Below are 13,392 nucleotides of genomic sequence, written 5' to 3' on the forward strand. Positions count from 1 at the left end.
CTTTAAGCATTTCATGTTTTAGTTTCTGTCTTGGAAGAGGCATAGATTCATATATATATTGGTTTTAAACTGTAAGATTTTTCTGATGAGCGAAGTGTTTGTTACATAGGACAGAAAGATAGTTGGAAGTAAAAGTCCATTAACCTTACAGTGTATCAGGGATAACCTCAACACAGGGGTAACTGGGAGATGATAGTCTTTGGTCTGTGTTATGCAGAAGATCAGAAATGGTCCCGACTGGGCTTAAAATCTCTGAATCTGAAAGCCCTATTTATAATGTTTAAAATGGGTAGAAGGTATAGAGCTACCATTCCAGTGAATTATTCCTATCACAAATAAAAAGAAGACTCAAACTGAGTTAAACCTGTGTAAATCCAGAATAATTCTGCTGACTTCAATGGGAGTTACTCTGGATGTATACCACAGTAAAACAGCAGAACATGGACCAGGGATCTGTGTTCATAAATGTGCATATAGCACAAAATAAGGAATACCTACCATGTCTTACTCGGGGGCCCTTGGCTACTACTAGAATATAAATAATTAATAAGTATGACCTTATAATGTATAAAAATAGCATGGAAAATGCATTCATGGGGGTGAGTGAATTGACGGTCATTTGCAGTGGCCATTACTGTTTGTTTATGTACACAAGTAACCCTACTGAACTCAGTGGGATGGCTACACATGTGCACAAAGGTTCTTGCATGTGTTGGATTAAGGCCACATTCAGGAATGAACTATTCCAGGTTTCCCCTTTAAAGTCTCACTCTGTTTCACTAAAAGCAAGAACTCAATAGCATTCGGTTGATATTTCTGCAGGAAAGAATACGTTGATGCATACGTGAATTATGTGTTCAATGAATCGGTAAAGAAGCCGTTTGAGGATTTCAGGAGTGGGTTTTTAAGAGGCTGTCCAGCTAAAAAGTGGAAGCTCTTCCTTCCTATCGAGTTCCTGACTGTTTTCCGTGGACATACAAAATATGACTGGAAGCTGCTGGAAGAGGTAATGCAGTCCAGCAGAGCATGCGCCTGCTTTACTTGCTGAATATAGGTTCTCTGCCTTTGTTCTTTGTTGAGTACAAACCTCATGAATGAGGTTCAGGGGCCTGGTAAGAGATGAGGGGCTTTTCACTTAGGGTGACCAGATGTCCCGATTTTATAGGAACAGTCCCGAATTTTGGGCCTTTTTCTTATATAGGGGCCTATTACCCCCCACCCCCAGTCCTGATTTTTCACACTTGCTGTCTGGTCACCCTATTTTCACTTTGGTTCACACCAGTGCCCCAATGTATTGTTCCTAGTGGCTACTAGTCATTTTGGAGCTAAACAGGTTGATGATATTCCTTTAAATTCTTTTGGGTTGTGCTGTTGTCTCATTTTTAGTGCTCTGTAGCCAAAGAAACATGATCTGGAGGTCCATGCTGCAGCATACAGCACCAAGCATGCTTTGGGCACTCAAAGTAAGACAGTAGAAGAGTGGTGCCTCTGCTGACTATGCATATGTACAGCACCGAGCACAGTGGGGCCCCAGTCATGGCAGGGGTCTCTAGGCATTACTGTCATACAAATACTAATAACAATTTTCAGAGCTGCACCTGTTACACTCTTGTTGGAAATTTGCCCCATATGAAAGAGGCCCCTTCGGTTTTCCTGGTACCACTTCTTAAGATTTAAAAAAAAAAACACACAAGAGAAGAATTAGAGATGGGCCTAAAGCAATACCTCAGATCTGACCTGAGTCCTTCCCTCCCACCAACTTCAAGCTGCGAAGTGGGCATGTTAGAAATCCATACCCAGATCTGGATCTGAGATGTACTACACTCCCCTCTCTAGAGCTGGTTGAGGCAGGCCCTCGCTTAGAATGCTCTGAACTTCTGTGTTAGTGCAGGGATGTTAAAAATCTGAATTTGGCAGCTAGGGCCTGTATGTGGGAGGGTGGAAGTGCTGTGCGAAGAGATGGCCCCAAATGGAATCCATCGTAGCAAATAAGTCCAATGGCCTAAATTCATCTAGTTCTCTGTTACTCTGCACCTTATGTAGTCATTTGTACCCATGCTAAGTAGGTGTAAACACTTTCATTGTGATTTGGTGGCACTGTGCCTGGCACCCCATCAGGGGCGGCTCCAGGCCCCAGCACGCCAAGCATGTGCTTGGGGTGGCATACTGCGGGGGGTGCTCTGCCGGTCACCAGCAGGGCGGCAGGCGGCTCCGGTGGACCTCCCGCAGGCGTGCCTGCGGAGGGTCCGCTGGTCCCACGGCTTCGGAGGTCCACCGGAGCCTTGGGACCGGCGACCGGCACCATGCTTGGGGCGGCGAAATGGCTAGAGCCGCCCCTGCACCCCATGTAGTACAACCTGGGGGCAATCAGGAAGTAGACCCACTGGAGTTACAAAAAGTGGAAACTAGGTCAAATTACAAAGGATGAATATAAAATAAAAACCCAACACCACAAAAATATAAGGAGAAAATTAGAAAGACCAAGGCAAAAAATGAGATTAAACTAGCTTGGAACAGAGAGAGAACAAGAAGAAAGCATTTTACAAGTAAAGAAGCAAGAGGAAGACCGAGAACAGGCCCATTATTCAACAAGAAGGGAAAGACCGAAATGTTAAATGCTTTTTTTGTTTCAATTTTCACCAAAAAAGTTAGCCATGATTGGATGACTAGCATAGTGAACTTCAGTGTAAATGGGGTAGGATCTAAGGCTAACATAGAAAAAGAACAAATTAAGAATTACTTAGACAAGTTAGATGGTTTCAGGTTGGTAGGGCCTGATGAAATACATCCTATGTTACTTAAACTGGCTGAGGAGATCTGAGATATTAGCAACTATCTTGGAGAGCTTGTGGAGGACGAGAGAGATCTCAGAGGACTGGAAAAAGGCAAATATAGTACCCATTTATACAAAGGGGAATAAGGACAACCCAGGGAATTATAAACGAGTCATCTTAACTTTGGTACCAGGAAAGATAATGGAGCAAATAATCTATTTGTAAGCACCTAAAACAAAATAAAGGTGATAAGTAACAGTCAACATGGATTTATCAAGTATGAATGATGTCAAACCAACCTAATATCCTTCTTTGAAAAGGTAACAAGCCTTGTGGCTAGGGGGGAAGCAGCAGATGTAACATATCTCAACTTTAATAAGTCCTCTGATATTCTCTCACATGACCCTATAAACAAACTAGAGAAATATAGCCTAGACAAATCTATTATAAGGTGGTTGCATAACTGGTTGGAGAAGAGTACATGGAGAATAGTTATCAATGGTTCACAATTAAGCTGCAAAGGTATATTGAGTGGGGTCCAGCAGGATCTCTCCTGGCTCTGGTTCTAATCAATATCCTCATAAATGATTTGGATAATGGCATAGAGCAGCGGTTCTCAACAGGAGGGCTGCGGACGCTGTGGTTAAAACCCAGAGTCCGAGCCACAGCACCTGCCACTGGGTTGAAGCCCCGATCCCTGTCTCCACCCCTGCCCTGCGCGGGGCTGAAGATGGGAGCAGCAGGGCTGAATGCTAGAGCCCCAAGCCCTGGTACTGTCCATGGGGCAGAAGCCCTGAGCCCATGGGTAGAGTTGGGGGGCGCAGCGGGGGACACAGGTTGGTGGCGGCAGCTGCTGCTCTGGCTGGTGCCATTGCACAGGTAGCCAAGGCGTTCCCTTGTCTCCTGCTGCTGCAGGGGGTTGAAGCTTCTCCTCAGCTCCCAGCCCCCTTTGCTCACGCAGCCGGTAAGAGCCGTCTGGGCTGGGGGACCTGGCTCCGTGGCTGGCAGAGCCCTCGGGGAGCAGCTACCACAGGGGAAACCCTCCTGGCACACAGCCGCTAGCTACACCCTCCCTGCACCCCGAGCTACCCCCGTCCGCACACAGCCCCGAGCTACCCCTGTCTGCACACAGCCCCGAGCTACACCTCTCTGTACTCCGAGCTACCCCCGTCCGCACACAGCCCCGAGCTACCCCCCCGTCCGCACACAGCCCCAAGCTACACCTCCCTGCACCCTGAGCTACCCCACTATCCACACACAGCCCCTAGCTACCTCCGTCCTCACACAGCCCCAAGCTACACCTCCCTGCACCCCGAGCTACCCCCCGTCCGCACACAGCCCCGAGCTACCCCTGTCTGCACACAGCCCCGAGCTACACCTCCCTGCACCCTGAGCTACCCCACTATACACACACAGCCCCTAGCTACCTCCGTCCTCACACAGCCCCGAGCTACACCTCCCTGCACCCTGAGCTACCCCACTATCCACACACAGCCCCTAGCTACCTCCGTCCTCACACAGCCCCGAGCTACACCTCCCTGTACCCTGAGCTACCCCACTATCCACACACAGCCCCTAGCTACCTCCGTCCTCACACAGCCCCAAGCTACACCTCCCTGCACCCCGAGCTACCCCCCGTCCACACACAGCCCCGAGCTACACCTCCCTGCACCCTGAGCTACCCCACTATCCACACACAGCCCCTAGCTACCTCCCTGCACCCTGAGCTACCCCTCAACCCCTAGCTACCTCTCTGCACCTTGAGCTACCCCAGTCCACACACAGCCACTAGCTACCCCCTGCCTGCACCCTGAGCTACCTACTAATACATCCCAGAATGATGATCACTTTTTTGCAACAGTGGTACACTGTTGAGTCATTGAGTTTCATCCTGAGCTACCTCCCTGCTCGCACACAACCCTTAGCTACCCCTCTCCCTGCACCCTGTGCTACCCCCTGCCCACACGCAGCCCCTAGCTACCCCCTCCCTGCACTCTGAGCTATTTTCAAAATTTTTGACCTCAGCCCCCCACTTTTGCGTTATAATTTTTGGTTGCACCCTCTCCCACCCGAACCCAGACAGGCGGGTGGCACTGCTGAGGTGAGTCAGGGGGTGGAGGTTGCGCTCCCTCCCTGGACCCCACCATGTGGAGCTGTCTCGACCCCCACTGGCCCCAGCCCACCCAAAATAGAAGACAAAGTACATCTATGCCTGAGCCCCACAGCCCCAAGTCCTTCCCTCCCCCAGTTGGGCCCTGGAGTTTGTGTAGTATGTTGTGGGGGCTTAGAGAGAACACTTATAAAGTTGGTGCATGATGCCAACCAGGGAGGAGTTGCAAGCGCTTTGGAAGACAGGATTAGAATGCAACATGATCTTTTGGAGAAATGGTCTGAAATAAATAGGATGAAACTCAATGAGTCAGCAGTGTACCATTGTTGCAAAAAAGTGAACATCATTCTGGGATGTATTAGTAGGAGTGTTGTAAGCACGCCATGAGAAGTAGTTCTTCCACTCTACTCAGCACTGAGAAGGCCTCAACTGGAGTATTTTGTCCAGTTCTGGGTAGTGGGCACCACACTTCAGGAAGGATGTGGACAAATTGGAGAAAATCCAGAGGAGAGCAACAAAATGACCCTGAGGGAAGGCTGAAAAAATTGGGTTTGTTTGGTCTGGAGACGAGAAGATTAATGGGGGACATAACAGTCTTCAAGTATGTAAAAGGTTGTTACAAAGAGGAGGCTAATAAATTGTTTTTCTTAACCACTGAGGACAGGACAAGAAGTAATGGGCTTAAACCGCAGCAGGGGAAAATTAAGTTAGCCGTTAGGGAAAACTTCCTGTCAGGATAGTTAAGCACTGTAACAAATTACCTAGGCAGGCTATGTAATGTCCACTATTGAAGGATTTTAACAACAGGTTAGACAAATACCTGTCAAGGATGGTCTAGCTAATACTTAGCAAAGTGTCTTCCGGTCTTATATTTGTAGATTAACTGGGCAGGGCTATTTTTATTCTCTTTGACAGAATACAAAGTACGAAGATTATGAAAAGTCTGATCAAACCATCAAGAATTTTTGGACTGTGTTTCATGAACTCCCAGAAGAAAAGAAGAAGAATTTTCTTGGTAATGAAACAGGCACTTTAAATAATGCACTAAATATTATTCCACCTAAAGCTAAAATATAACCAGTGGAGGTGATGGGTCATGAATCAGCATGCAGCTGAGGCAGGAGGTATTTGATTAGCTTCACAGCAATTACCTCATGAGAGTATTTGACTAAATGGAAGAATATCTATTTCTTAATTCTTCATAGTGTAACCCCATTGACTTCAATGGGATATAAATGAAAGAATGTGACACTGGATACTAGTAGAATAATGAGCTACAACCACAGCAAGAAATCAGGTAGTTCTGCTGGAAATATTTTAGAAGTATTTGTTAGTGGTTAGAGCAGAGGACTAGGAGTCAAGACTTTTCCCCCCAGCTCCCTCTTTGATTGGATTAACTGATTTCTTAGTACAGCTGGGATGCAGATTTCTGTTAAAATATTTTTTCCACCAGAAAATGCCATTTTTCCAGGCAAAACTTATTTTTGCTGATACTCTTTGATTTTCCAGGAAAATCTGAACAAAATGTTTTGGGTCAAGTAGACCCAAATTGAACATTTTGATGTTTTTAAATGAATCAAAAAGGTTTAGTTTCAGGTCAGTTCAGCATGAATCTCTGCTCAACTAAGCAGCTCTAGAGCATTATGGAATATGTAGTTCAGTTGCCCCATGCCCCCATTTTCTTTTTTGGGCAACTACTCCCTGGCTGGACTGCATTTCCCATGATGCACCATAATGGTTCAACGAGCGGGGAGACTGTGATGCTTCATAGGAGATGCAGTCCAGCCAGGGAGCCTCGTCCATAGAGGAGAATGGGGGCATTATGCACCAGCACTACAACTCCCATGAGGTGCTGTGACAGCTTGGGAAGGCCCCAGATTAATGTTGAACCAAGTCAAAATTGAACCTTTTACTTTGGTTCACCAAACCAAAATGAAATGTTTCTAATTTGAGAGTGCTGAAACATTTAATTTTGATTGAAAATGTTGAACAATATGTGTAATTGAAATGTTTATGAACTTTCCAGTCCATGAAAAAAATTGAAATTTGGACTTTTTTTCCTGATTTGGGATGACAACAAATGTCAAAATATCAGAAATTCCCCACAGGACAGAAATTCTACTAGATCTACTAATTAATCTCTCTCTCCAAGGTATTTCAAGACATATATCGCCATAGTACCTTAGTGCGGGATAACCATAGATAGCAATTCCTGTGTGTCTTTTTGTATTTAATTTTATAAATGTTGAGGTGAAATTGTGGCACAGCTCAGAAGGAGGGGGCACAAAAGAGATGGCTTGGTCGGGGCCTAAGAGGAGTCCTTAATTATGTGAGTGGTCCTTACTGACACAAGTTGTCCCTGCTTTATCCAAGAAGGTTGCTGGATCGGGTTCGTAGTTTTTAAACACAGAAAGCCTAGCCTAGCATTTCTAACTTAAAAAATCTTTTTGATTAAAAAAGAAAAGAAGGGATCATGCTCATTATAAGTCAGCAAGTAAAAGGATTCAAAATACTCAAGTACACTAAGTGCAAAACAAAAAACACAGAACAAATAGCTTATACAATTACCTGTATATTTACTTTGTGATTCTCTGCCCCCGACCCCACTCTGCAATAATATTATCTTAGTATGTTTTCTGTCTGTATCTTGTTGACTTTTTTTTCTCCCCTCAGCTTTTCTGACAGGAACGGATCGAATCCCTGCCGAAGGGATGAGACATTTTCAATTCACTATTGCAGACTTTAAAAAAGAAAACCCAGACCTTTTCCATCCTGTTGCCAATACCTGCTATCACGTCTTGATGCTCCCGAGATACAGCAATGAAGAGATTCTTCGGGAAAAGTTCCTGAATGCCTTAGAGTTTTATGAAAAATTTAGCCTATCATAAATTGGGGCCAAGAAGCAATTTAAAAAACATTTTTCATGTCTTACTTGCAATAGTCTGTATTTTTAGCTCTTGTGGGAGAAGCCACCAAATCCTGTCTTTTATTTATGCTGCACCTTAAAAACATTCAGATTCATTCATCCATTGGGATTGCACTTTAACAAAGGAGGTGATTCTCAGGCCTGCAAAGTACCTAACATTGTAGAACAGGTTTGTAAAAAGACACTGAACTAACTAACCAAATGCAACATTGACCAAACAAAAATTTATTATTGTTATAGGTTAAATGACTTTTTCCCCTGCATAATCTCTTACAATAGTTATAAAGTGTGTGTGTGTGTGTGTGTGTATATATATTTAGGGCTTGTCTACACTACAGGACTATTTCGAATCTACTTAAGTCGAATTTGTGGATTCGACCTTAATAAGTCGAATTTGTGTATCCATACTAAATACACAAATTCGAACTTCTTAGTCCACATTCACGGGGCCAGCTTCGACTTTGGAAGCGGTGCACTGTGGGAACCTATCCCACAGTTCCCGCACTCCCCGCTGCCCATTTGAATTGTGGGATTTCCCCCCAATGCATGCTGGGGGGAAAAATGTGTCGTCATTGAACCGTCAATCCCGCCCTCCCTGTCTTCCTTGAAAGCGCCGGCGGGAAATCTGTTCGCCTTCTCTGGTCGGTTACAGCGTGGACGCCACAGCACTGCGAGCATGGAGCCCGCTGCGATCATCGCTGCACTTATGGCCGTTGTCAACTCCTCGCACATTATCGTCCACCTCTTCCACAGTCAGATGCTGAGAAACCGGGCGAGGAGGCTCCGGCAGCACGGTGAGGAGAGTGGCGCAGACCTCTCACAAAGCAGGGTACGCCGGGCAGTGGAGATCATGGTGGCAATGGGTCAAGTTCATGGTGTGGAACGGCGATTCTGGGCCCGGGAAACAAGCACAGACTGGTGGGACCGCATAGTGCTGCAGGTCTGGGATGACACAGAGTGGCTGCGAAACTTCAGGATGCGTAAGGGCACTTTCCTTGAACTGTGTGACTTGCTGTCCCCTGCCCTGAAGCGCCAGGACACAAGGATGCGAGCAGCCCTGACTGTGCAGAAGCGAGTGGCCATAGCCCTCTGGAAACTTGCCACGCCAGACAGCTACCGGTCAGTAGCGAACCACTTTGGCGTGGGCAAATCTACCGTGGGGATTGCTGTCATTCAAGTAGCCCACGCAATCGTTGAGCAACTGCTCTCAAAGGTAGTGACTGTCGGAAATGTCCAGGCCATCATAGATGGCTTCGCCGCGATGGGATTCCCAAACTGCGGTGGGGCTATAGATGGGACTCACATCCCTATCCTGGCACCAGCCCACCAGGCCAGCGAGTACATTAACCGAAAGGGCTACTTTTCAATGGTGCTGCAAGCTGTGGTGGACCATAGGGGACGTTTTACCAACATCAACGTCGGGTGGGCGGGCAAGGTTCATGATGCGCGTGTGTTCAGGAACTCTGGTCTGTTTAGACGCCTCCAGGCAGGCACTTTCTTCCCGGACCACAAAATAACGGTTGGGGATGTGCAGATGCCTACAGTGATCCTCGGGGACCCGGCCTACCCGCTAATGCCCTGGCTCATGAAGCCCTATACAGGCGCCTTGGACACTGAAAAGGAACTCTTCAACTACCGGCTGAGCAAGTGCAGAATGGTGGTGGAGTGTGCTTTCGGACGTCTCAAGGGGAGATGGCGGACCTTACTGACTCGCTCGGACATCAGCGAAAAGAATATCCCCGTAGTTATTGCTGCTTGCTGTGTGCTCCACAATCTCTGTGAGAGCAAGGGCGAGACCTTTTTGGCCGCTTGGGAGGTTGAGGCAAATCGCCTGGCTGCTGTTTACGATCAGCCAGACACCCGTGCTGAGAGAATATCCCAGCGGGAAGCGATATGCATCAGGGAGGCTTTGAAAGCGAGTTTCCTCGCAGAGCAGGGTAACCTGTGACTGTCCACTTGATTTTAAGAGAGCCTGATCATAAACCAAGTTTTCCCCACTTCCCAAGGACGTTTTAAAACTAAGGACATGTTTTAGTAATTAATAATAAATCTTTCGTTGACTTTGCATTTCTGTTTATTCGTTGAAACATGGAAGCATTCTGTGCTGGTTAAGGTGTGCACTGATGGGTGGGTTTGCAGGAAGGGGCGAGGGGTGCTGTCCTTGGATAGGGGTTACCATGACGGCTGTGGGTTTGGGCGTTGGAAGGGGGGAGGGGTGTGGGGGAAGGGTGAGTATCTGCCCCTGGATGAGGTCTCTTTTTGGGGCTCGTGGCACCGGGGAGGATCGTGACTACGGTCCAAATGCATGTGAAGGGAAGCCTGCCTTTACATTCGGGGATGTCAGGCACCAGGACCCTGCACAAGCATACACATCAAGGAAAGACCCGGGGCAGCATACACCACACAGACTGTCCCTGGTGCCTAGTGACTGCAGTCTGTGTGTGCCCTGCAGTTGACCCTGCAGCCAAGTCTGTAGCATGGCACTGTGGGCTATGCAGTGACATTACAATTCCCCCCCCCCCCCACAGAACAACAGACAGTCTTCTGACACCAGAAACGTGACGGAAACAGTCAGTAACACCAAACCGCTTTTAATAATGTAATACACAGTGGGGGGTTTGAACTTGGAGTTGGGACTGGTTGATGCTGTAAAGAAAGAGCTTGTACAAATTTACAGCGCGACAGTTGTCTCTAACATTATCGGTGTGCGGTGCAGGGACAGTTCTCACGGCCCCTACCGCCCCTCCGTCTTGTCACTTTGGGTGAGGGGGGGACAGGACTTCTTGGCGTTGGAGGGCGGTTGCAGATGCACTGCAGGGGGCTCTCTCCTCCTGACTGCGGTCTTGCAGAACATCTACAAGGCGCCGGAGCGTCTCCGTTTGCTCCCTCATTAGACCAAGCAGCGTTTGAGTCGCCTGCTGGTCTTCCTGCCGCCACCTATCCTCCCGTTCCAGGTGTGTGCGATGCTGCTGACACAGGCTCTCCCTCGACTGTCTCTGCTCTGCCGCCTCCGCTCTGGAGCTGGCCATCAGTTCCTGGAACATGTCGTCCCTTGTCTTTTTCTTTCGGCGTCTAATCCGAGCCAGCCTCTGCGAGGGGGATGGCGGGGCAGTCCGGGAAGGAGCCGAAGCTGTGTGATGTGAAAAAGTAGGTGATTTCCTTGAACACATACATGTTTGCCAACAGTAAACACAGTCTAGTCAGTTTCAGTTAACAAGACCAAAGAGGGAACCAAGTCTCAGGAGATCTCAGAACTAGTCCGAGATTTCGGAATACGCTCTCATTGGCGGCGCCATTGCACTGGAGAGCGCACAAGCGAGGAAAGATAGCTGCATCCCTCTTGCACAAAGTCCTGGTAAGCCTTACAGTACATACTGCTTATCAGTTACTGGTTAGCTGTGCTCTCCTGCTAAAGGCAATGTGCAAAGCAGAAAGGATAAGCCTTTAGCAGCCCCTCCCGCCAGCGCACGGGAACGATCAATGCATGCTTGTTCTCTGTGGACTCTCGCACGTGGCTGTTAGGCGAGGGTCATTGTTATGCAACCTAATTGTAAACCATTAACAATAGTAACACTACACTAATTGCCCTACTTAGATGCAGTATTTGCAGACCGAGATCACCCTGAGGCGGGTCACTCGTGCCCAGAAAGACCGCATGTTACGGGACGCACTGCACAGACCAGGACCATATGCAGCAATGCTAGTAGAGGCGATGGTTCCACTCTATATTCGGATGTCCTGGCGTGGAAGAGTCTGCTTCCACGGAGCGCCCAACAAGCGACCTCTTCCGACGAACCTCATGCGGAGGCTTTGCGAGGAACTGAATGACACCTTCGTAGAAATGTCGCTAGAGGACTATTTTTCTATCCCCATTTGTGTGGACCTTCTCTTTATATAGTTTAATATATATTATAGTTTAATATTTAGAATGTTTTAATTTGTAAATATTTAGAATTTCTTAAAGTCCATTTGTGTGGACCTTCTCTTCATATAATTTAATATATATTATAGTTTAATATTTAGAATTTTGTAAATACTGTTTCTATTTTTTCTATAACAATGTTATAAAAAATAAATGTTTATACGTGTGTTGCACTTACCGCCTGATCCTTCCCCTGATTCCGAGTCCTGGTTAACGGGCGGGGAGGGTTGGTAGGGGATCTCTGTGAGGGTGATGAAGAGATCCTGGCTGTCAGGGAAAGCGGGAGTGGGTTCCATGTCGCCTGCGCCGTCCTCTAAAGACCCTTCCTCATCTTCCCCATCGGCGAACAGGGAGGGGGAACTGTCCCGGTACACTATTCCGTCCTCGGAGTCCACCGTCACTGGTGGGGCACTGGTGGCAGACCCACCTAGAATGGCATGCAGTGCCTCGTAGAAGCGGCATGTCTGGGGCTGGGCTCCGGAGCGTCCGTTTGCCGCTCTGACTTTTTGATACCCTTGTCTTAGGTCCTTCACTTTCACGCGGCACTGCATCGCATCCCGGCTGTATCCTTTGTCTTTCATGGCTTTAGAGACCTTCTCGAAGGTCTTCGCGTTCCGCTTGTTGGAGCGCAGCTCCGAGAGCACAGACTCCTCGCCCCACACAGCGATCAGATCCTGGACTTCCCGGTCAGTCCATGCTGGGGACCTCTTTCTAGTCTGGGATTGCCCGGACTCCTCTGCTGGAGAGCTCTGCATCGTTGCAGGTGCTGCGGAGCTCGCCCCGATGTGCAACCAGAACGTCAGATTCAAACCGCCCAGACAGGAAAATGAATTCAAATTTTCGCGGGTCATTTCCTGTGTGGCTGGCCAGAGAATCCAAGCTCGGACTGCTGTCCAGAGCGTCAACAGAGTGGTGCACTGTGGGATAGCTCCCGGAGCTGCTAAGTTCGATTAGCATCCACACCAAGCCTAATTCGAGCTAGCAAGTGCGAATTTAGCGTTACTCCACCTGCCGGGGTGGAGTACCAAATTCGAACTAAAGAGCCCTCTAGTTCGAATTAAATGGCTTCCTGGTGTGGACGGTTGAGCGGTTAGTTCGAATTAACGCTGATAAATTCGAATTAAAGTCCTAGTGTAGACCAGGCCATAGAGAGAGATTGATTTTGTGATATGACAGGTGTATATATACTACATAGGAATTTAAAAGGTACGTAATGGAGTTAAATGCCCAATTCTCCTGGAATTTCATTTGGATTTGGGTGAATGAGTCTCTTAGGTTCCATTGCAAATCCTAGCCTTAATATGTATCTAAAGAAAACGTTGTAATTAATTATATAATGGTGTATATATATATATAATATAATAGGTACTTTTAACTTGAGTGCTACCTAATGAGCTGCTGTGTTAGGCAAAATCACCCTCCCAGTTTTAACTCTCGTGCTTCCTACATTCCCAGTATTTAAAAGAATCTTGCTGCTTCACAGATGTTTCTGGCTGGGGTTTTCAAAGGAGCCTAAGGGAGCTAGACACCCAATTCCCAATGAATTCTAATGGGAAATGGGCAACTGACTCCCTGTGGCCACTTGGAAAGTCTCCAGCATATCAAGCTGTCTCCACATTCAGCGAAAAAGAGGTTAATTAGATGCTGGTAGGAGGGGTTG

The 13,392-nt window shown here is 47.4% G+C and overlaps 1 protein-coding gene across 1 annotated transcript in view; it reads left to right on the forward strand.

Moving 5' to 3' along the window:
* Positions 1–8,120, forward strand: part of LOC123371608 (probable E3 ubiquitin-protein ligase HERC4) — a 47,373-nt gene extending 39,253 nt beyond the window's left edge. The window contains exons 22-24 of the mRNA XM_045019369.1: positions 823–1,006; positions 5,800–5,899; positions 7,558–8,120. Coding sequence (XP_044875304.1) covers positions 823–1,006; positions 5,800–5,899; positions 7,558–7,772 — 499 coding nt within the window. The 3' untranslated portion in view covers positions 7,773–8,120. The remainder of the gene's footprint in view (positions 1–822; positions 1,007–5,799; positions 5,900–7,557) is intronic.
* Positions 8,121–13,392: the final 5,272 nt, after the last annotated feature.

The sequence above is a fragment of the Mauremys mutica genome, chromosome 5 (genome assembly GCF_020497125.1).
Source record: "Mauremys mutica isolate MM-2020 ecotype Southern chromosome 5, ASM2049712v1, whole genome shotgun sequence".
Lineage (NCBI taxonomy): Eukaryota > Metazoa > Chordata > Testudines > Geoemydidae > Mauremys > Mauremys mutica.